This window comes from Tachysurus vachellii, chromosome 1 (genome assembly GCF_030014155.1).
Source record: "Tachysurus vachellii isolate PV-2020 chromosome 1, HZAU_Pvac_v1, whole genome shotgun sequence".
Classification (NCBI taxonomy): Eukaryota; Metazoa; Chordata; class Actinopteri; order Siluriformes; family Bagridae; genus Tachysurus; species Tachysurus vachellii.
Window position 1 is genome coordinate 5,879,867 of NC_083460.1, and position 25,331 is coordinate 5,905,197.

Consider the following 25,331-nt stretch of genomic DNA (forward strand, 5'->3'; position numbering starts at 1 on the left):
ACCATCATGTTTAAGTTTCCAGAAGAATTTCAGATGGCTATCATCCATAGTCTCCTTGTGTAAGACCTTAAGAACTCTTGTATATACATGCTAAAGCAATCTGCAACACCGACCCTGTCTTTTTAGGTTGCTAACTAGAACCTTGCAGCCACATATCATGGTTTAACCTTGTATTGCCTCATCACAGTGACTCTCGGCAATACCTGTGAAAAGTCGTTTATATTTGGGGGTTAAAAAGCGAAAAATGGCTAGTAAAAATTTGACAACCTACAGGCACATTTGTTATTACCACAGATTAAAAGGAAATACCAAAAAAAGGCATACAGTCCATTTAAATATTTTATTTCTAGTCTTACAATCCAGTTATTAGGACAATGTCTTTTTAAGGCACTTGCAGGTAATGATGCACGTAGTTCAGCTGTGGATCTACATAGGCTTTAGTAACAATATAGTACTCTGTATCAAAACAAACATAAAGATCTATAATGCCTCATAACCTCTTGTCTCAAACAGGATCATATTTTACTCTGCTTGCTTTTTCAGCAAACACAAGTTATACCAGTGGGGGAAATTAATATTGCCGTTTTATTTCCTCAAAAGATCAAACTGCAGGGAAGAATGTCAGTTTTTGGTGGAACATCCAAAGCCACAATTGAATGTTCTTCGTGCCATAACCCAATACAGTATGCAAAAATGATAGCTTACGGCACACATGCAGACCTCATGAACCATCAGGAAATCAGAACTGGCCCTGTCAGCCGCCCTGTTCCAACTCTGCTCCAAACTAAACATGAACACTGTGTCGCAGTTTTACCCGTTCCTGTTTCACGGAAGAAAAACAAATGTTAATTTTTTTTACTGTCCAGTAAGAATTCATGACCGATAATATGGTACAATGTCGTTCCCTTTCAAGCGACGCGACCCTGAATCGGTTCATTTTGACATTTCAAATGCTCTTGCACACAAACACACATCATACCATAGAAAAATATCTCTTTCTTAGCATAAACATCTACAGTAAAGGTTGAGAGAATAAACAGGAACCCCTCTTTGATGAAGCTGATAACAAGAATTATCTTTTTTTTAACAAATTGGAACTGTAAAAGTTCCCAGTCATGCTTGAATTATTTTTTTTTAAAGTGCAGTTACTGTGGTGCAGCAATTTCAGTTCTTTGCAGTCTGTTCAGTACAGAGGCAGACAAAACAGACATTCTGCCTCTCCACATGCTTCTCCATCTCCATTTATTCCAACTGTATCCCAGAAACCAGAAAAATGAGCAGAATGCTCAAGTACGTCAAGTAATTTTGTTCCCAGATAGCCAGAGTGTGTTCTTAGATATCTCTGATCCTCCTTGTGTCGATATGTACAAAGATGTACAGAAACATCAGTTCAGCTTCTGGGGTAGTTCTTTCAACCAAAGAAGTACATAATCAGCATGTTAAATCCAACAATGACCACAGTTTCCATCAAGTAGCTTTGGTGAGTTGGGCGACAGCTGTTGTTCAACCTTTGGTGCAGTTTTGTATGGTGACTAAGATTGACCTGTGACTTCTGGCTGTTGACTGAGCACTGCACCAGCGGCGTCTGGTAGGACGTGGCACGTTTGTCAGGCCGGTTAGGACTGGAGCCGTCGCTGGGCCGCTGGCCATTGTAGAGCAGGTAGCGACCGTGAGGGTCCTGTTCCATTCGAAAGAGCTCATACTCGGTGTGTGGAAGGCGGATTCCCAGCGCCATGCAGCCATTGGTCTGTGTCACGTCCTGCTCCACTCCAATCTGCCATGAGCCTTGAGCACCACATTCATTCCCATTAAAAATGTTCAGGAGAGATGTAGTGCCTGGGTCCATCGGTACCACCCGCATGTGCGTCACTACAACCAGAAAGACAGAGTTAGATAATATTTTCCATATTTCATTTTACACTCATGTCTGGATTGAATTCCATTGGAAGTATCAATAGTTGGGTCCCCCACACTAGATAATTTTAGTTCCATAGGGTATCCGGACTACCCTGAGCTTTTGAAATCATCCCCTGAAATCCCTGCATCTGATCAAAAAACAAGAAGACTTGATGTGCTTGCAGTGGCACTGCCCAGCCGCACAGTTCCTAAAAAGCTACTTTTGACAAAATTTAGCCTCACTTACCCTTAAAGACAAACTCGGTTCCACCCATGACTTGTGTGGAGCGGACACCGTGGCTGTACCTCCCCCTGGCAAAGATGCTGAAAGTTGGGTGCTTGCAGATGGGATCTGAGTAGTGGTAGTAGTGACCCTCCCATGTGTTGTTGTTATCGTGGAAGAAGAAATGTCTTGTGAGGAAGAGTGCATCTGGGCGAACTTCGCACCGCTGGGAAACCCATTGGCCATAGAGGTCCACAGCGAGCTCAGGCTGTGGCGGCAGGATCGGAGGGTGGAACTCGTCCGAGTGTGAGATGAGCCGACACGCGATGCAGTTCTGCTCATGACTCTGGAGGTGAGAAGGTGAGGAAAGAGAGATCAGAACTGAGATCTCTATAAATGTCACAGCTAGAAATGGGTCCTTTTGAGCATGCTACCAATAGTATCCCTTGACTAAAAGGCATTAAGTGGTTTGCAAGGAACAGCAACCCCTCACCCACCTCAACACTCTCCTTGAGGTTTATGCTCCCTCCCTTAACATGTAATTGGTTAACAACTGATGTCTGGTAGTACCTACTCAAAGAGGCATGAGGTCCCTTTCCAGAACTTTCAAAAACGGACTGCCCCTTAATGATGGAATGAACTTAGCAGCAGAATCCATCGCTACCTTTAAAACACATATATCTTCTGTGAACATGTAATTAATCCCTATGCGCTTTCCTTGACTCTTGACACCTGTGCACTTTGCTCCTCTAGCACTCTTGTATGGTAGCATTAGTTGTATTGCCCCTTGTATTTATCCTTTGTATTGGATTTATTGTGCTACCCAAACAAGAAGTCTCAGTATAGGATGCGAGTGAAAGTATATTTTTTTCCTCGTAAAAGTATACAAATGCTAGTTGTTTTGAATAAGCTAACTTTGCAGAAGGTGAACACTGAATGCAGGCCATATGGGGGATTATCACATACAATAATGTAGACTTAATTGTGTGAGAAAAAGAATCTAAATCCCATTTAATCACAACACTAGTTACTGATAAAACTGTTTTTATAAACTCCAGATAACCACCAGGGACAGTGTTGGATAGTGAACCAATGAAAGTCTACAGCTAGGTTTAGAGAGACATGAGAGACAAGTTATTTGCTAGCTTTAGATACAGATTACTTGTTGGTAGGGTTGCAAAATTTCGGGAATTTTCAAGGCTGGAAACTTTCCATGGGAATTAACGGGAATATATGGAAATAAACTGGGAATTTTTAAAAAAATGCAGAGTTGCTTATAACAAGGAACTTAAATGTACATAATTGTGTTTAAAACAAGAAGATTTAATGCAATTTAAGTTGACTTGTACCCTGCATTCCTCGGTCACTTGCACACAGCACACTGCTTACTGGAGGGCCATTGAGGCCAAACCCCTTGCATGTACTTGCATTCTTCCATAACATGCACAGTAACACTTTATTTTATAGTCATTTAACTAGTTGCTTATTAGCATGAATATTAATAGAATATTGGCTATTTATTAGTACTTATTAAGCACATATTAATGCCTTATTCTGCATGACCTTATTCTACATTCTTAATTGTACCCAATACCTAAACTTAATAACTACCTTACTAACTCTTAAAATAAGCAGTAAATTAGGAGTGTTACCACATGCACAGATAATTTGATGACCCCCCCCCCCCACACACACACTTTATGATGACCACACCCCACACATTTTACAAAAATGTAAAAAATCCTCTATAAAATAATGTTTATTACAATTATTAAGTTTATGTTTTTTTTACAAGAATAATGTTTATTATGCTTTTGTGTTACTCAATGAAATAATCAATTAAAGTTCTACTTACAATTAAATCAGTCAAGACGTCATTTTTAAAATTTGTATTAGCTTGCATGCATGTCTGCTTATGACCAAACAAAATGTTTATTTATGTTTGTATATGATATAGTTTATATAAATTTCCCTATATTTCCAAATAATTCCCATAAATACCTGTAAATTCCCATAAATTCCCGTAAATTTCCATAAATTCCCGTAAATTTCCATAAATTCCCGTAAAGTTTCCAATTTGGAATATTTCCAAAATCCCCCAGATTAAGTTCCCATGGAAAGTTTCCGGAAATTTACTGGAAACTTTCCGCCCCTTTGCAACCCTACTTGTTGGTTACACTTTTTCATTGTACACAAATTCATGTTTTTCTGTAAAAAAAAAAGCAAAACAAACAAAAAAAACGTAGTCCCAGATTTAGAGCTTAATTCATGAAATTCAAGTTCAATATTTTAAACAAGAAAATCCAGAGATTTTTACTAAAAAATTTTTTTCAACCAAGTAACAACAACAACAAAAAAGCAAGGCATATCACTAATTACTAATAAAAACAAAGATACCCCTCCCCACCCCCCCAGTGAATTGGTTTTTATGGCATTTTATTGTTGTTTTCCCTGACTTCTAATTTATCAGTTTTTATAAGAAAAAAATATACAAGTTGGCTCCTGTATTGACATAGGAATAAATTAACTATTTGCAAATGCTATGACTGTAGTGTGAGTTTCCACCTCTAAGAAAACATCAGTGGAATTAATCATCCGCCTTTAGACGTCTTTTAAAAGCGAGTTTAATTCAAACGGATTATCGGTTGTTTTCTCAATATATGGAAATGTTCAAATTCTAGTCCAGGTTTCATGATTAAAATGTGGTGGATAGAGTTTACATGAAAAACACAAGAAGCTCATGCTTTTTTGAGGAATATGAAACAGTGTGTGTCAAAGTTGAGGTCAAACGAAACCAGCCACATGTTTAGACTTTACTAGCAAAGAGGGGCTATGAAACAGGATCGTCAGTTTTTGTTCAAATACTTAAGCAAGCTGCAGCGTCTAACAGACCAGATCCATTGTGTGTCCAAAGGATTATATGTTCTGTCTGGGAAAAGAAAAACTGTTTGGACTTTTTAGATACCTGCAGAGCTAGGCATGTCTTTCCTGTTTTTAGTATTATTTTATTTTATGGAATGGAATGGAATGGAATAGCAGGAAACAGTGGGCATATTTTCCTTCCTCTGGTCTTTATCTACTTCAGCGTGCAAACCAAAATGTTTAATGATGTGCTAGAATGAGGCGTCTTTACTCGGGTAGAGACTACAACACAGGAAACAACAGAAAGAAAAGAAAAAAGGAAAGAAAAGACAGACTGCATGTGTGGACAAGATGTGTTCACCCCATCCTGCTGATGAAGATTTCAGTTGATGAATCCCTGCTCTTCTGGCTAACCTCAGGCTTAGAAATGCAACACATCTGACAGCATGTCTCAGTCTCTCTTCCTCTCTCACTCCGTCTGGCTCCAGTTTTTCTTTCATCTAGCCAAAGCGATCCAAAGTCATTTGGAAGTTGTGATTGCCTTAGTTAAACACACCACATAAGAAAAACGATGTGTATTTTCCTTTCGCATTGCTTTCTGCACCATTAAAACATGATAACACCAACATCTAATTTGTGTGCTGACTTACCCAGTTGTGCCAATCAATTAACAATCGACAGTGCTTACAGACTGGCTCAAACTGGTTTGGGACGGGACAATGGAAAGCAGTGGCAGAGGAATGGGAAACAAGAAGAAAACAGTTGTGACTGCTGCTGGCCTCTGCCCATGTAGCTCTGATCCACCCACTAACCACAAATGAACAGAGTGGCACTCTCGAATCCTCTGAAAACAGATCCGGACCTGGGCACGAGCTGCTATTTTTTGATTTATGGCTGGAATTGTCATTACGGCAATAAAACATCTAAAAAAAAAAAAAAAAAAAAAAAGGAAGGAACCCTCCTCCCGTGCATGGCAGAGTTGTTAATTAAATGTCTTTTATTCGTGGTTCTGCCATATTTGGCTGATGTGGTCACAACGCATCCAAGTGTAGACCAAATCGTTAGGCTTGATTAGAATGAAAATGAGTGCCACATGCTTCAAAGCTCATTTTTGGTTGTTGTTTTTTTCCCCCTGTGGCTCAGTCGTTAGAGCAACTCTTGTTATGATTCGATGTGGCTGGATTGTGCAAAACCGTTTTTTAACGGCACACATTTATGTGGACATCATTTCTGTAAGGCGGACTTTCTGTCTCATTTAATCTGAAATTATACCAGACACAAAAAGTTATGAGCTTTTGGAAAACTGGGAATGTTTTCCACATATATGTGTATATTTTTAATTTATACTGTACAGTTCATGTGTCCAAGGCCAGCCAGCTCATTTGTGGTGATCTTTGCTGTGTTTCTGAAGCATTCCATATAAAACACTTGAAAGGCGTTATATTCCATAAACTCAAAGGCCAGTCTTGAATGCTGCTCTTATTTTTGCATTGTGGACAAAGACAGAGGGAGAGAGAGATGGCTGAGAAACAGAGAACTGCCTCAGGCATGCATGAAATCAGACCTGGAATGTGTTTGCTGGAATAATTCTTACAGCCACGAGAATTCTACAAATACCACATGTTGATTTCCAGGATATGGGATTGGGTTCGTTGTTCGTGTCCTTGCTTGGAGGAACTTAACACTGCAGAGCTCCTCGTTGGACATCACGGTTCCACCCTGTTCAGTAAAACACTGACCCTATGTTGATCTGTAAAACGTTAATTCATCTAAAACAAGGCTTGGTTTATTTAGACAGCTGTTTAACGCCCAGCTAGAGTACGATGTGACCTGCTCAATGACATGTATCCAAATGAGACAATTGCTGGACAGAAATGCACACACTTGTCTAAAGGGATAAAGAGACAGATAATGTGAGTGATTGTGAAGGACTAGAGTATGAGCCAACGGACAGAAATGTTCATCAAAGCTCAAATCGGGGCAATTTCACTGTCGATTTATTTTGAGTGTTTGACATAGCAGTGCCAAAGTGTGGTGAACAAAAAACAGTTTTATGGAGGACTTTGATCTTGAAGCGGGTTCATTTTATTGAGGTAAACAGACTGAAGTGGTTGATGTAACTATGCTTAAAAGAAGAAGAAAGAAAACACCCCGACTAGAGCTGAATTTGTGACTTCCTTACTATATACATACATGTAAAGTTAATTGACAAAATGATAATTGGTCCATCCAATTTCTGTCTTAACAGCTGGAGAAACCATATGTTTCACTTTCAATCTCACTCATTTTCTACCGCTTATCCGAGCTACCTCAGGTCACGGGGAGCCTGTGCCTATCTCAGGCGTCCTCGGGCATCAAGGCAGGATACACCCTGAACGGAGTGCCAACCCATCGCAGGGCACACACACACTCTCATTCATTCACGCAATCACACACTACGGACAATTTTCCAGAGATGCCAATCAACCTACCATGCATGTCTTTGGACCGGTGGAGGAAACCGGAGTACCCGGAGGAAACCCCCGAGGCACGGGGAGAACATGCAAACTCACAAATGTTAAACACAAATATTAAAAAAGACTCGACTTGACTTTGACTTGACATTCAAGACTTGAGACTTACTTATGATTTGAGTTAAATGAACTTTTTTATTTGAGCTTTTAAATCTGTTTTTGAACGCACGCAAGAGCGTAATATAACCATGTGATGCAGCAGGCAAGCAGAGGGAGAGCGTGCACTAACTAATAAACCAGTCCCCTTATTCGACCACTTTTAACCACTATTTGGACATTTGTGATGGACAGGACTCCCTGCAGTTTTGGGCTGTGAACAGACACACCCTCCCCTCTTTGTTCAAAGTAGCGGTAAGAGTTATGGCCATCCTTGCATCAAGTGCACCTGTTGATCGTGTATCGCTCACAATTGAATGACAAAGTTCTATCAAATTAAATTTTTTGCAAGTGCAATGTAGTGTAAATGGTTGGTCACTGTTTATGTGGAAATGTCAGCTTTTTTGCAATAGCACTTATAATTGGTCTTCAGTGTTAGGCTTTGAGTGAAAAGCTTATGGATCGTTTATGGGGCTGCACACACACACACACACACACACACACACACACACACACACACACACACACACACACATATATATATATATATAAACCCTATTATAAACCCTATATATATAAACCCTAAAACCCTAATATAAATATAAAAATAAAAAACCTCAGAGTTGCAAGCACAGTCATATTCTTGTCTCGCATGCACACGCACACACATTCAATTTAAAGGGATAGTTCACCCAAAAATTTAAATGGTTTGGTTACAAACATTCCTCAAAATATCTACATGTGTATATATACATTTAGTTAAATCATCAAACATCTGTATGACTTGCCAGTGACTTGCTTGACTCAAGCTACGACTTGACTTGAATTGCTTGACATAAAGCAGTGACTTCACTTGACTTGACTCTCACAAAAATTGACTCGGACTTGCTTGAGACTTGAAGGTTAAGACTTGAGACTTACTTGTGACTTGCACATGTGTGACTTACTCCCACCTCTGCTAACCACTAAGCCACCGTGCCCCCCTCACTTTCAATCTGATTTGCAATATTAAAATCATTTCACGTATTCCTCAACTCAGGTAGAGTCAGTACAGACATTAAACCGCCTCCAGCAATTTTTAAATGTTCGTATGGAAAAGTTCATTAAAGCAGACATCTGCACAAACACTGACCTTGACGTTCTGCAGTGGCGGCTGATAGCTCGAGGGCCTGTGGCTTATCCTCCGGTGCGGTTCAGTATCAATATCACCTAGGAAGAGCTCCTCCACGGGCTGCTCCACGTTCCTGTTCAGGTATTGCTTCTCGACCCGCAGCAGCTGCAGCTCAGGCATGGCGAAATTCATGTCATGAGTGCAGTTGCAGCTTCCTTCCTCACTACACAGCTCATAACTTTTGTTCAGCTCCAAGGAGGTGCCTTTGGTTTCCTCGCAGCTCTGTAACAAACGCCTGCTCAGCTCCTTGGCTTTGTCCATAGAGTGGCACACCACCTGGATTTCAGGTAGAGCATTATGAATACAGTCTCATAGTATCCCATATACATCACAATAAACCACACTGCTGAAGGAGACCAGGTTCAAATTTAATCACAGTTCGAAATCAATATCCATAATAGTCTTCAAGATTGGAATGAAACCATGACAGTGAGCATAAATAACTCTTTAAACTAGGCCAGTTTTAAATATTTTCTTTTTTTATTACTACACTCAATGGAAAGAAACAGGGTAAATCCATGAGTGTAGTAAAGAAGGGATGGAGTGTGAAAAGACCAGCACCCTAATAGAACTTAGGTATTGTGCAAGGTGTGTGACCCAGTGCATATTTGACGTACATGATTTCACATTCTCCTGTCATACATGTTTACTCATTAAATGTTTACAGAGATTTTATATATATATATATATATATATATATATATATATATATATATATATATATATATATATATATATATATATAAATCATTCTAGGTAGGAAATAAGAGAAATCATTTGTGCCTCTGGTGAATGTATGTAGCTAGCATGCTTAGCTTGCTTTGCTAATTGGCCAATGAGGCTAGTACAATGGTTGGCGCATTACACATAAATCCATCTAACCATCCAGTTTCTGTAGCGGTTTGTGGAGAACCTGGAGTATATCCCTGGGGACTTGGGGCACAAGGCAGTGCACAATCTCACACACACTTACACTCATTTCCACACTGCGGACAATTAAGAAATGCCAATCATCTTATAAAAGCATGTCTTTGGACTGAAGGATGAAACCCCCAAAACACAGGGAAAACATAACATTTTTAAATAACATTAAATGCTGATAGCTTATAGCATACATTAATGTTGGTACAGCTTTCCTTGTCATGGTTTACCATTGTGCTGTCTCACCTGTATGTCGTGGATGTGGTAATCAGCCTCTGTGCCACCGCGAATGACCCACGAGGCCTGGTGCATGTGCACACGGCCCTGAATCACCAGTGTGTAGGTGGGCACTGTGCACTGGTTGTCAGCGTAGTAGAACTGATGGGCCTGAAAGGTGTGGTTGTGCTGGAAGTGGTAGAAGCGGGTGATGAACTCTGGGCCAGGACGTACCTCACAGCTGCCACAGCAAACAGAAAATGAAGGGCGGAAGCAAGGTGTGGAGGGAAAAGGAAGAAAGACAGGAAAATAGAAAAGAAGATAGAAATAAGTGTACAAACATTCATTTTTCTATCAAATATAAGTCATGAAAGCTGTAATGTATTGCTGTTTTTTTTTTTAATTACATTTTTCAAAATGTTAAATAGTACATTTTAATGGAAAAAAAAAAAGGAACTGGAAAAAAAAATAAAAGTTAATTATTATTTCACCAAGAAAATAGCATGTAAAATATTTAAATAAATATTTAAATATTAATTATATTAATAAATTACTTGATAATTTATATTTTATGGAAACCTTTCTGTAGTATCATTCTCATGAGGTCTGGGAATGAACAGAAATCTTCCTGAAAGCGCATCATCTAGAAACTTTTTTTTGTTTTTGGTTTTATTTATTCATTTATTTCTATTCATTATTAAAATCGTTTTTTGTTGTGTTTCCACTCTAGTTATATGTATATAATGTTATATATAAATATAAATGATTAGCATGAACAAAAGTGTCTTTATTACCTGTAGTGTTTTGCTTTTAGAGTTAAAACACCAAGTGAAACGAGTTACCCAATGCTCAAGTCTTTAACACATTGTCCCATAAAATTTTAATGCTCTAAACAGACCATGAAATACAAATTGGTGAATATATTCCCTGAATAATCCATCATTTTATTCATTTCCTGTACAACGTTAAGCCTGTATTTTTATATTCAGTGCAATTCACGATCACAGTTCAGCAGCAGACCTGATCTCAGGTCACACGCTCACCTGGTGGAGACCCAATGGCCTTCTATGTTGGGGGGCATCTGCACGGTAACACGAGCTCCATTATGCAGACGCTTTAGCATATGCTGACACTGCGTGTCTTTAGGTGGCCAGCTCAAGCTCTTCTCCAGAGCCAGACGAGGTGATCGACCATCCGCGACATACAGAGATGAGCCCAGTGTCCATCCTGCTGAACACACAGTCACATCACACACTTAACCAATAATGTTTAGGGGTATAAATTAAAGCACTAATTATTCATTGAGATCTACTGATGTGATGATTGATAATTTACATTACTTCACAGTGATTTATATGCACAACATTTACACAAAATGGTGCGAAAAACAAAAAACACAGAGTCAGGTGTCGTCCTGAGGATGTAAACACTTATGAGAGAGATCATGAGAGAAAAAACTGAGCTGATAGGAAGGGTGTCTCAAATAACCTTTTCAAGCAGGGTGAGCAAAAAAGCATCCCAGAAAGCACATGTTAAAACTTAAGATAGATAATCTACCAAAGAGGAAGACCACATCAGGTCCACGAACAGGAATCTGAGGCCGCAGTGAGCACTGCCTCATCATCTCCTTTCATTATCAGGTACATCACATCTGATAAATTATTGTCTAAGAACTTTCATTTTGTGTTAACCTTTGTCACTTTTTAGCTTCTACTGGGCTATAATGATCTCAATGGTCACCATGAAGCTATAGGCTGAGGAATTTAGAGCTAAATATATTTGAAATGAAAAGGCATCAGGACAGTATTTTGAGGTATATCAGTCATAACCTTGGTTATAAATGCAGTATTAACAAAGCTAGCTAATAGTGTTAGCCACGCAATAACATGTCATATCTGTTTTACGGGTTAATTACTAGCACTACATGGATTTCTTTGGTTTTCTTTTTAGGCCTAAAAATGTCTATGGATGATTCATACAATTTAATATGATAGCTCTGCCAGATTACAGACATGTATGTCAGACCAAGAGGGACACGCGTAAATTTCATATCCCCAGTGCAAACTGAGTGCTTTGCATTTTATAAACAAACCCTTGTTGTAGGGCTTGTTTTCATCTTGGGTATCGTGTAAGTAAAATGTATTTAAGCTACACCTTTATCGAGGTAGCTCACTGTGTATATTTTATTATTCGTCACTTTCAACAAGTGTTCAGTTGTGATTAGACAAGGCACATTAAAAAAACCCATCTGTTTAAACTTTTTTCTTTTAGCTACAGTTCATTTTAAAGGTCGGTGTCTAGAAAGTAAAGGCAAGTTAAGTAAATGTGTAGTCCATCAAAAATTATGCAAATTCACACAAAACAAACATAACTGAGATTTTGAAATTATAATAAACTTATTTTTTCAAAGCTAATGAGCAGCATTTTACCAGTGAGGAAAAATTAACAGTAATCTTTCCCAATTTACCTGAAAGCTGTAAGAGGAAAAGTGTAATGAGAATCTTGACCCAACTGACCAATAAATCCCATGAAAAACTCATTCATGTCTTATGTAAATGTTCTATAGTGCATCCTCCCATCTGTCTGACTGTCTGCCTGTCTGTCCGTCCGTCCGTCTGTCTCTCTACACCCTGGGGACATACCGGCTCCATTTGCACCTGCACCGACTCCCACTCATAAAGCCTGCCAAGTGAATAATTCAAAACTGTGATATCTGAAACCACTGTGGAGAAGTTGGCCACGGCAAAACCCGGAAGGCTTCTATTATGTAAACACACTGCGATAACATGAAAAGGCAACCTGACATGTCTGCTGTTGGGAAAATTTCTAATGGCACGTTAGCACCCTAGCCTTGTCATTGAGTTGCACAACTTCAGTTTTTTTTTTTTTTTTAAGGAAGGTCTGGGATTTTGTATTGAAAGCATTTTAACAGAAAACCTTGCTGCTATTGATCCACATGTTAATAAGTCTGTTGTAAACAAAACCCAGCTAACTCGAAAGACAGAAGACAGAAAGGCCTAGAGAGATGACAGTAGATTTGATACTGCATGAAGCTTCATAGACAGAATAAAGCCAGTACAGTGATGATCCATTGGAATAAATAGGATCATCCTCATATAAGATCGGCAGCATTTTCAAAGCATACATGATGCCAAAACATACAGTATAAGTATTCAGTGTCACTGAAGCATGAAGCGTATTTATGACCCATGACCCACAGAGGGTATTTACGATCTACTGGCGTCCTGCAGCCTGGGTACAGAAAGTTCACGACTCGACATGAATTCATTATAATTCCCATGCATGACTATGCTGCCAGTCTTTGTCTACTGTATGCTTCAATGTTACTAGTGTATCTGTGATGGTGCCTGATGCTGCCTGGTTTTCTGCTTTTGCTTAACAAATCTGCTTTTTAAAATCCTTCATATGAGGTTTAATTGTCAAACCTCCATGCATGGAAGCCAAATAGCCTCTTCTACCCCAGCCTGAGGCCCATAACCACTTTTTCCCAAGCTCTAATTCAAAGCACCCACTCAGTTCCCCATGCTTTAACCACCAAGAACATTTCCAGTTGGACAGATCCCATCTGTGAGCTAACGGTACTGGGACGGCTGACAAACGGACGGACGAGCTTCAGAGTCGACCAAAACTGGTGAGGGAAATCCAGAACTTCTGTGATATGCTGCATCTCTCCTAAAGCACTTTAACCATGTCTCTCTTTATAACTGAGGGACAACCTGTCTCTCTCAGAACACCTTTTATTAGTCGTGTGTTGATACAGGTGATATACACAATTTTTATGTGTCCACAGGAATTCTGTTGGATGCATAAAAAAGGAAAAAGGCCTTAACGTGCACAGGAGTAAGTATAATAGGTTATTGCCTCATATTCTGTTGTGCATGTTATCCATCTGCTGTGCTTCGTGTTTAATCACATTTGGACTGAATATTAATCGTTTCTATACATGATTAATGTTACTTTATACTTTTTATTGAGCTCTGCTAACTGCATAATCTTGTATATTAGTCTATATCATAGCTTTAGCGTCAGTGTGCAGGAAAGCAGCTTTTTACGTTACATCTCATCTCTAAGCTCCTCCTTTGGTCTCTTCAACCTTATCCTGATGTCCCGCCCCCTAATAAATTTACGATATGCTTTAATCCAGCCTGACATCGGCAATTTTATGGGTGCAAGAAAAGGCTGCACTAACGTGCCACTTAATTGAACGTTAGATTCCTTTAAACACACTCGAGAGTTAAGTGGATTTGAAAATATCGCTTTTTTTTTATCTCTGGGCCCCATTTGAAGTGAGAGCTGAATGTTTGGCCTCTGGCTGTCATTTCTAGCAGATGGAACGGGTCAAAGGCATTGCAGTAATCCGTCATTCCCATCCATGCCAGACCAGCATCACAGAGAGCTAAAGCGTAGCCTTCAACTCCAGGATGACCGTCGTCTAACCCAAGAGCCCCAGGGAGAACGCTTTATTGCTTTTTCTTCCTCTGAGAAGAAATGATTTAAACATAATCTCCCTGTAGAACCTCTATAGTACAGAACCTTTGCTCTTACAAATGAGAGCTGCAGGCCGTCTATGCAGTAGGCAACCCCCCCCCACTGTCCAGAACATGTGGAGTTTTCCCTGCCCATGTCAACTCAGTAAGTGCTGGTAATTATCTGATTAACTGAATCAGGTGTGCTGGGAGCTGATAAAATACTAAAATGTCAGGATAGGAGTTGACTCCAGGACCTGAAGGTGCTCTTGAGCGCCCTCTGTGTGCCATTACTAACCATGTTGAAGCAGACCCAACAGCAGTTACATGGCCCAAAACCTGCTGCGATTATCAAAGCTTAATAAGTGCAGACGAGTTGTTAAGTACAAAGAAAAGCTGATGCTGCCGCATTAAATCCAACAACAGTGAAAGAGATGTTTTAATTAAATTACCCATAAAGTGTCTTTTGCTATTCGTTTAACTTGCCGTCAATAAGCATTAGAAAGTGTGAAGTTACTTAATTTCTGTTTAGCAATTTTAGAAAGAACTACAACATGCAGTTAGCTGATTTTATCAAGATACATACACACACCTCAATATCACCATAGTGCGAGGAACGCACGACTCAGGACACCATTTGGAACACAATCAAAACCAATATGGGGTTTTTTTTTCTGCCAAATGACAGACCAATATTTTTATTTTTTCCAATCAACAGCTGACTACATTTTGAAAAGCTGCCAATTCAAACTGAACATATTCACAGATATGAATAGAGATATATATATACTATGATGTGCTAAGACTGATATGAATAAAACTAGGATCTATTTTGGATCAATATCATAAAAGTGTAAAAACAATAATGAACAAATTACTGAAGCTCATGAAACAGTAAAGTTATGCTTTAAGTATGTAACATGTTTTGTCTATATAGGCTGCATAACCCATGAGACTGTTTGTATATCTTATAATGCATTTTATAAATTAAGATTTTGCTTTACATATTAATGAGATACAGGTGACAAGGTGGCACATTTTAAGAAAAAACTATGAGATGTGAAGAAACTAATACTGGATTTGAGGATGATGAGAAACAGCCAACAGTTGTTTGTTGTTATGGTCAAATCAGCGTTATGGATGTGACAATAATAACCTGAAAATGAAATAAAAAAAATACCCAGAGGCCTGATTATAACATAATTCTTAATGATAATATCGAGAATAATGATGTTTAAATCTCCTGTTAAACCGGTGTGGGTGAATAAAACATGCTCACCTTATATATGATGGATATGTGATCAAATATGATAAAAGGTTTAATCAGGGCAGTTAAATACACACCCAAGCAAGAAATCTCACACTCACATGTGTTCATTTAATTTATGCATGCACATTGTGCACATTTTGGGAAGTATCCAATGGAAGTATTATAGACATAAATGATTATAGATAGAATTATTATAGAATTCAGTGTTATAGAATGATTATGGTACTTAAGCTCCCTGTGAGAGTAACACAGAAAGCATGAATGAGGACTCACCAAGCAGCAGCAGCAGTGTTACAGTCATGTCCATTCTCCTCATGCAGTCTTCATGCAGTTCTACTTTGGCGCTGGCAAAATAAAGCGCAAATCATAAAACCCTTAAAGAAACCGCTGGAGACTCTGCAGGTTCACACTGAGCCTCCTGATCCACGCTGAGTCGCCTGATGAACCGCGAGTGTGGGAAGAAGTGTCGGCTCGTAGCCCAGCAGAGTAGCGCTCGCGCTGATGAACCGAACTGAAGAACCGGTGATTTTTGTCGGTGTTCTAAGCGTTTGGAGTTTTTTTTTAGAACAGAAAAAAGAGTGAACGCATTTCAGATGAGCTAAAAGACAACTCCCGTTAGCGAACATTCAACTCCAGGTTCGCCATCACCACTGAAGACTGATCTCTAAAATCGGAGCCTTTTGCTAGTCACAAGCGATCCGATTCACTTTACTGATCCGACTCTTTTGAACATACCGTTACGCTATGACTGAGTCGAATCATGCGAGAGTCGATGTACGTTTGATTCACCACTCAGAGAAGTAGAGTTAAACTGTACTCTAAAAAAGTCTATTACAGTCTATACAGCTTAATGAATGATCAAACTCTATGCATTTCAAATCTATTCATTGTGTAAGTATTTTATTGTAAGTTTTATTCCTGGTCACAATTGTAACCTCTTGGAAAAGACAGACTCTAAACTTACACAAGTTCAATTCGGTTCAGTCCAACATGTTATGAAATTACACCCTCTTCAGAAACTTGTATTGTTTTTCTTTTGCAAAATTTGCACATTTGCAAAAGTTGCTATATTTAATATAATATGGACAGAAGGATGAGCTGCTGTGTTTCCATCAGATTCACCTACGACTAAATGTGACACTCATTACAGTTGAATTAAAAGGTCAAACGAGACCTATTTAAAAATAACTTTTACCAGATAAGTTGAATGTAGACTATTTTTATTAGAATGGGTTTTTACTTCATTTCTTTTATAGGAATTAAGTACTAAGTTTTAAGGAATAAAGTCTCAGGTACAAACTTAAATTAAAATAATATAGACATGTTTGCTGTAAATCACATTCAACTCATCAGCTCATTAATAACACCTTTTTAAAGTAATAAAAATATGAATGTAAGAGCTGAAAAACTATAGAGTTACTACATCTAGAGTAAAATATAGAGTTACTACATTAGGAGGATTGGTAACACTGGACTATTGTAAAATTTTATTATACAATTATTTTGAGTATGTATATTGCGTTAACATAACCACAGTCAAAACTAATTTGCATGACGTTAAACATGAAAACATTATTTTTTAAAGATTTTCTCTTAAAACTTTCACTTTGTATTTTGATTTAAAACTTTGAGAATGTACAGGAAAACAGAAAGTGCTCCACTCTCACTATCCTATCTAAAACCATTAATGTTTTCTCCTATGGTGTTAACAATATTGTCGAATTTCTAAACACAGCAGTGCCTCTGGGAAGAGTTGTGTAATTTCCTGCAACTGTGATAACCGTGTGACCTTATGGAAAAGGAAAAAAACACAAGTGTCCAAAATTTGGGGTTGGTTTCCATGTGTTCAAAAGACTTTAATCTCTCAGTTTGGCTACAATTGGACATGGGTTTTTTCTCTCTCTCACACTCTGATTTTCATTTATTTGTCTCCATGTCTTTCTCTCAAGAGACCCTGCAGCTGTAAAAGTGAGAAAATGGAGAGGCCGGGATGGTGTCTATAAAGCAGTGACTTCATGCATATCTGTTACTGTCAAACTTGGTTATTGTCCCTCACCCTCTCCATTGTTCTAACTAAATTTTTTCAGTTTAGGAAAACCACAGGTATTAGAAAAAAACACCCCCCTTCCTCTCTCTGGCACACACACACACACACACACACACACACACACACACACACTTTCTGCAGTGTTCTTTAGTGAATAGCGTTCTGAGATCACAAGTAAAGACAAGCTGAGATAAATAAAAAAATCCCACTTGGCAGGGATGAAAAAAGCCTACAGAGTTTATTATCTGTGGATTTCCAGTGACCTCAAACCCAATATGAGCTAACTTCAACATGGAGACTTCTCTAAAAGCATAAAGTCCAAACATAAATATGGACCTTTAACAATAAATCAGTGCATATTTTATCATTTTGGAAAAAAAAAAAACTCTCATGAAGACATTCTTGCATTTCTTCGGTGAAGTATGGTACCTTTTTTTGAGTCATAATTATTTCAGCCAAGACTGCATGTGTGTATTCAGGGTTGGGAGCAGTGTATATGTCTAAGGTGTGGTGTACGTTCTAATTTATCAGTTTTATTATTCTTCTGTAACACCTTAATGGCAGAGATCCATACGAGAACTGCAGAAATCCATAAACACCCCTAACCCCCCTGACCATTGACCCCTGATTTCTGATTCTTGGGTGTCTGTGTGACCTGTTGCACTGATCCATGAATTGCTTTAACACAAGCTCTCTGAGGTTTGTAACCTGTATGTGTGCATTGGGATTCAAAACAAACACCAGCCTCCTGCCTCAGGCACTAGAGAGACCTCTGGGATGAGTTCCTGCCTTACTCAGCACTAATTCAACCCGCTGATCCACAGCTCACAGGTTTAACACCATCGCTGGCTCTGTATGCTGCACATAATAAACTGTACTTCTATCAGCTGTGTTTCTATGAACATTATACAACCTAAACAATCCCAGGCAGATATACAGAATTCAAAGATACACATGAGAGATGTAACCAAATCTAAACACTAATCCATTATTCAGAATGAACAGATAAAAATGAACATATGAATATTATTTTTTGGCCAAAAAGGTTGGCAGAAAATCACTAAAGGCTAATGTTAATTCTTTTACCAGAGGTAACAATAGAAGTTCAGCATTGTATTTCATTGCCATGGGACACTCCACAGTGATCATTAATTGCTCAAATGTAAATAGACTCTCAGTGCTTTAAGTATTTGTATTAGTTTCATAAGTATTTCTGTTTTTACTGTCTACTAGGGGCAGTATATTCATAGCAAAGGTCCAAAAAATCCTGACAATGAAAGCCAATAGTGTGCTGATTAATTTTATGACAAAAATTAAACAATTCATTTGTTTATACTGATTAAAAATGACTGATAAGTAAATAAGGCCCGTGATCAGGAGATCCTCAGTGAGTGGTGTCTCAGCTAAGGTATTGGTTTACTGATCGGAAGGTCATGAGTTCGATTCCCAGGTCCACCTAGCTGCCATTGCTGGACCCCTAAGCAAAGTCCTTAACTCTCAATTTCTCGGTTGTATAAATTAAACTAAAGTTACTCTGGATAAGTGTGTCTGATAAATGTGAGAAAGATAAAAATAGATCAGACCAGTTTATTAGCTAACATCAGCAGCTCATTTGAATGCACAGACTTCAGAATTACAATCTTCTGGAAATCAGGACATCTGGTGAACATGTAAAATCATATTAGGTCCTTGTTCTTGGCTGACATTGTCTATGTTCTGTTTCTAAAACTTATGCCTGTCTTTTTCTCTCTCTGTTTCTCTATCCTTCGTTCTTTCTCATAAAATCATGATTAAGAGATTTTGGCCCACACCCAGCGTCTCTAATTAAATTTATTGTTTGGGGGATTTCTTCTCCTGTTGCGTTACCATGGAGTTTGTCACGGTATCACCCTTCCTTATGCACGCTCCGCTCTGCTCCACACATCCCCTCGTTCCCTCTCTCCTTCAGTCTCCTTCTTTTTCCCAGATTACGGATAGGCAGAGGCCAGGATCCGGAACAATGCTCACAGAGAGAGGAGGGATTTAGCAGCCTGGCTTAGAAATGAGAGAAGTGGGAACGAGAGAGGAAGGGAGTGAGGGAGACAGAGCAGTCACGGTGTGTTAACCCTGTCTGTGTTCAGTAATCAAAGCCTCTGCGGTTCCTCTTTCAGAATCAGGATATGCCTAAAGAAGTTATACACCAAAGTTTCTATAGAAACAATAATTAAGTATGCCTATCTTGTATTAAGTATTCCTTATACAAATATTATGTAATACATTATAGCACAGAACTATTATCATATCAACAACAGCTCATTCACAGGAACTTTTATAAATAATTTAAAGTTAATGACTGACAAATTAAACAAACCGAAGTCTAAAGAGATTAAATAAATAAATACAATTGTATGATCATTAATATAGCAAAGTTTTTTAGTAGAGAGATGTTTATTTAACATTTTATGGAAGGAGTCTCCTGTGTCAGTGCTTTTCCAAGAATGAAGCAATTTCAAGAGAGAAAAGTTTCAGATAAATAATTCAATAAATAATTCTGTATATTATACACACACACACACACACACACACACACACACACACACACACACGGGACTTGCTGATATTGTTAAAGAATCAACTTTTGGATGGTAAAATAAAGTAACTGCAATTCATCACGCCATCCTGTAATTGATTACTTTTCCATAATAGTATGCCATGTTGTGTTTTTTTTCTTACACACACACACACACACACACACACTCACGCATTTCTGTTGAATCACAGCTTTGAATCAGAATCTTACACTGTCACCTGCTCTCTCTCTCTCTCTCTCTCTCTCTCTCTCTCTCTCTCTCTCTCGCTCTCTCTCTCTCTCTCTCTCTCTCTCTCTCTCTCTCTCTCTCTCTCTCTCTCTCTCGCTCTCTCTCTCTCTCTCAGCTGTCAGGACAGTGTGCTGTATTGACTGTTGATGGACCTCTCAGTTTTTGGACCACATATCCACCTTTTATGTCCATCAACACCTGGATTATTGCTTGGATGTTGAACTTGTCACAATGAAACATTTGCTTTTCAGTAAAACCGGACGTTCACCTTTCTGTCCTGCAGCTACTGTACGGTTGCTTTGTTGCTGAACTTGTCACACTGAAAGGTGATCTTCTCATTCTCACTTCCTAGCTGACGGCTGCAGGCTTTTGTCGAAACTTCGCCTGTATTTTGTGCCATCCATCTTCCATTAAATCCTGACAAGTACCTCACTCCTAGCTAAAGAGAACCACCTGCACAACCGGATCCTCTCACCACCATCTTTTACCTCAGAGACGATGGTTAAAAATACTGGCTTTTCTCCAGACATACTTTGGATGAAATCCAAAACTCTTTTTTTTTAGTTCTGACCACAGCACCTTTTTCCACTTTGCTAGAGAATATTTAAAGTGGTATTTAAGTAAAACCTAACTGAGACTTAATGTGGCCTTGTAAAGTCCAGGATCTCTTTCATGCAGGAAGAACTGTCAAGAGATTGTAATATTTCTGTCAGCTGGACACATTGACCAGCACTTGACATAAAAGCTGTAACTCATTCAAGGTTTACATTTACATTTTTTTTATTGGGTTGATGCTTTTTTCCCCCCAGTGTGATTTAGAAGTGAGACAGGATTTAATCCAAGCACACACATTTAAGACAGTTAAGACCCTGACTCTCAGGTAGCCCTGGGATTTGGACTCATAAACCTTTGAGACGTCAGGTAAGAGCTGAGATTTTACCGCTAATGCACTAAGTTAACGTCAACGTTTTTGCCCATTAGGGCTAATATATAAAAAATCTATGTCTCTAAAAGTGACATGAATATATAATGATAAAGTTACATGTATTCAGAGTCAGGTTATGCACTCTATGTTTCTTGAGTATCTAAGTGTCTAAATAAGGATTTGCCTTTAAGCCTGTAAAAACATCAGATAGAAAATGTAGACTGAAGAACCACCATCATACATCCTGGGGTGGCTTGATCATTAGGGAATTTAATTGTAATATTTATATCATTTATTCCCGAGATGTAAGTATTTCTCTAAAGCTGTTTTGTGACAATGTCTGTTTAAAAGTGATACACAAATGAAATGAAATGAATTTAGTTTTTTTTTTCTTTTTTAAGTGTGAAAAATTGTGGTTACAAATCAACAGACAGTGGCGCTGGACTCAACATTGCTTTTAGCTTGAGCTAAAAATCACACAAGAAAAATATGGTCATGTCCAAGTGTAGAATCCCGAGTAACCGACGCACACATCTGTTTTTGCTAAACTCCACCCCACGTGTGTAATTCTTGCACAACCGTCCGAGTACCACTTGTCTGTAGTGTCTGCCATATCTGATTTCTAAATACCGATGTGGATCATTTTGGTATCAATATAGGAAATCCTCGATACACACGCTTAACACAGATCTTTATACGATGCTATAAAATCACCAATAAAGTTTATCCAGCAATTGATATACTGAAATATTTCTTTTCTTATATTTACAAATTAATATGGAGAAATTTAGATGTGCAATGATTGTGATGTTTATTACAAAGGCTTGCTTTCCGTTGCTTTTTATCATAATGATATTCTAGATAAGCTGTAAAGAGTGTAGACGTTTGATTGGTCTTTTATACATTGCCTTATTTAGACATACTGTATTTCCACGGTAACGGTATGTATACAGATCACTTCTGTTCTGATTTTTCTGACAAAGAAAGATACTGCGTACTGCAGGTATGCTGTAATTACCAGTAAATAGAATAAAATAATAATCTGCACTAGTACAAGACTGGAGTCTTTGAACTTTCTGGTAAAGCTGATAGCTGAACAATAAGCCCTGAAAGCTCAGAAAGTAAGTAGAAGGAGAAAGAGGAGGAAGAGGGTATGAGATCAACACTGTTTGGCAGTCATCAGGCCAGAGCTGAGCTTCAATATGGCCAGCATCTGCTCAGAGAATGGCTGAGACTTGTTTAAACAAATCCAGATTTAGAGCAACAAGAGTGAGAGAGAGCTAGAGAGTGTGTGTGTGTGTGTGTGTGTGAGAGAGAGAGAGAGAGAGAGAGAGAGAGAGAAAGAAAAGGTTCTGGTGATTTGGATTTACATCTTAGCCAGGTTCACAAACATTACAGCTAAAAAACATCTCACAGAGAGTGAGAGAGTGAGAGAGAGAGGGAGAGAGAGAGAGAGAGAGAGAGAGAGAGAGAGAGAGAGAGAGAGAGAGAGAGAGAGAGAGAGAGAGAGAGAGAGAGAGAGAGAGAGAGAGGGGGAGCGAGAGAGAGAAGGAGAGCGAGAGAGATACATCTAAAGTTCCATCTTCCTCACACAGCAGCCCACACCCTTTCAAACATCCAACAGAGAGAGAGAGAGAGCGAGAGAGAGAGATACATCTAAAGTTCCATTTTCCTCACACAGCAGCCCACACTCTTAAAACATCCCACAGAGCGAGAGAGAGAGATAGAGAGAGAGAGAGAGAGAGAGAGAGAGAGAGAGAGAAAGAGAAAGCTGTGACCCCTCTTTCACTCACATTTCTCTCTCTGCCATCCTCTGCCAGATCGCTGCTCCAGAAATGGAATCTCTCTGTAGTTTGGCCACAACCCCACAATGCCCCACCACGGCCTCCCTGCACGGTTCAGACCTCCGTGGGTGAGCTTTGTCAAAGCGTCTCTCTTTCTGTCCCGTTTGATGTGGTTTGATGAGAAGATTTGCCCCAGCACTGGATCTGCATCTGAGCCTCCGCCTGTTCTCTATTTAACAGGTGATCCCATTCCTATAAAACTTGGAGTGCTCGCTTTGATGCTGATGTTTACAGTAATTGTCTGATTGCTCCATGTTTACCTGAAACAGGAAAACTCTAAAAGGCTCATTTTCTTTCTAAAAGATCGCTCACTACAGAAATACAGAATTCCTAGATTTAATCCACATCAGAAGTGGAAAGAAACTTTTTTTTTTGTTACTGTACTTAGACACATTAAAACATTTTCTCCCTTTTTTTTTCCTCTCATAAAAAAACCTTCTTTCTACTCTCTACATTTTCTGGAAGCCATAATGTGACTTTTTTTTTTTTTTTTCATCAGACAGCTTTAAGCAATTGATCCAAATTCCAAACAAATGTAATCTCTAACAGATGTGACAAACAAGAACATAGGGGCAGATGATCTCTTCACATATATATTTGGACATTTCTACACTACATCCAGTAGTCATATAGCATTCAGTTAAATGTTAGCATTTCATCATGCTAGCTTTAAATGATCGTTATTCTCATTGCGGGTTTCATTAATTCATCAACAATTCCGCGTTCGATTTGAAGCATGGCTTCCTTTGCATTTGTGACTCTTGTACTATTATTTTCACACTAAGCAGACTTAGATTTATAATTACTAATACTTGTGTCCAAAACAAACACCAGCTGTCTTCCTGCGGGTGATTCTTCATTAGTCAGCAGAATTTCAACAGCTGTATATGAGACATGCTTCTTAGGCTGCACATGCTAAGTTACCAGGACACCTACTGTATATAGAAAAAAGTCTGCTAAATAAACCAATAAAGGTACCGGTAAAGGTGCATAAGTAACAGCTACAACTCCTGAGCCTATGTAAGATAATGGACTTAGCTAAACATATGTGTAACCATGGCGCCGGTTTTGGAGCTCCATCATTGAACATTTGATGGCTTCAGCAAGAAGATAATTAGTTTTGAATTTATTATGAATTTATAGATTTATAAGTTGCTCTAATGCTCCTGGTTACACAATTCAATTTGACTATAAACAGATGTAGAAAGGACATTATTTAGAAGTGCACTCTCTGGTCTTATTTAAATGAAGGTTTCTTCCTCATTTTGTCTCAGGGAGTTTTTCTTTGCCACGGTTGTCTCATGCTTGCTCATTAGGGATAAATCGAAAATTGAATTTCACATTTACTAATCTTTATTCTAAATGATTAGATTTCTATAAAGTTACTTGAATTACTTTAATTATCAGCCTGCAGACGTATCGGCACAAGAACAGTTTCTTCTCACACCCATCATTACATATCTGTTAAACTGCAATACTCTACAGTGTGATATCTTTTACTAGACTCCATGTAAATACTGTACATATTATATTTTTCTATGGTTAAATAAATGTATTTCCAGTTGTAATGTACAGTACTTACTAGGCACATCTGTAAAGAACTCAACTGCACCTTATTATATTATTTATATTTTAATCTTTTACCCCTTTAATCTATGTTTATGTATGTATACACTATGTTTAGGAGAGTTTCTATAACCGCAACAAATTCCTTGTGTGTGTGAGTGAATAAAGCTGAATCTGATTCGGATTTTTTTAGGTGACTAAACTATTGACCTACTAAACTGATATGTTAATCCCTCTGCACTGCTCTTCTCTTTTTCTACCCATGCCGAGACACCCAGACATTGCACCAGCTCTGATCGTCTTCCGTGCGATGAAGTTTTTGGACCTCCACTGAGATGAGGCCGACTCTGTGAGAACCCTGAGACATCTACAGATCTACCAGCTCCAGTTGGACTCGGTGATACTTGTATATTTGTAATCACACTATCTAGTGTCAGCCATATGAGGATGGGTTCCCCTTGAGTCTGGTTCCTCTCAAGGTTTCTTCCTTTACCAA

General features: G+C 38.6%; 1 protein-coding gene across 2 annotated transcripts; it reads right to left on the reverse strand.

Moving 5' to 3' along the window:
• Positions 1-326: 326 nt before the first annotated feature.
• On the reverse strand, positions 327-16,343 carry LOC132845746 (protein APCDD1-like). Of its 2 annotated transcripts, none has more exons than XM_060869987.1 (6): positions 15,929-16,343; positions 10,942-11,125; positions 9,929-10,139; positions 8,723-9,037; positions 2,144-2,465; positions 327-1,869 (listed from the first exon to the last, which is right to left on the reverse strand). In XM_060869987.1, the coding sequence occupies exons 1-6, from the start codon at positions 15,969-15,971 to the stop codon at positions 1,412-1,414; spliced, it is 1,533 nt and encodes a 510-aa protein (XP_060725970.1). In that variant the 5' UTR covers positions 15,972-16,343; the 3' UTR covers positions 327-1,411. The 2 variants fall into 2 exon arrangements, with proteins under 2 accessions (XP_060725970.1, XP_060725962.1); XM_060869979.1 differs by having other exon boundaries at positions 10,942-11,128.
• Between the last annotated feature and the right edge of the window lie 8,988 nt (positions 16,344-25,331).

Bases quoted from the DNA above. Each gene is read 5' to 3' on its own strand.
- LOC132845746 (XM_060869979.1), bottom strand. From the start codon at position 15,971: ATGAGGAGAATGGACATGACTGTAACACTGCTGCTGCTGCTTG. The intron at 9,038-9,928 runs GTGAGACAGCAC...CCTGAAATCCAG, and splicing joins ACCACATCCACGACATACAG to GTGGTGTGCCACTCTATGGA. The intron at 2,466-8,722 runs GTCAGTGTTTGT...TCTCACCTCCAG, and splicing joins CGCCACTGCAGAACGTCAAG to AGTCATGAGCAGAACTGCAT.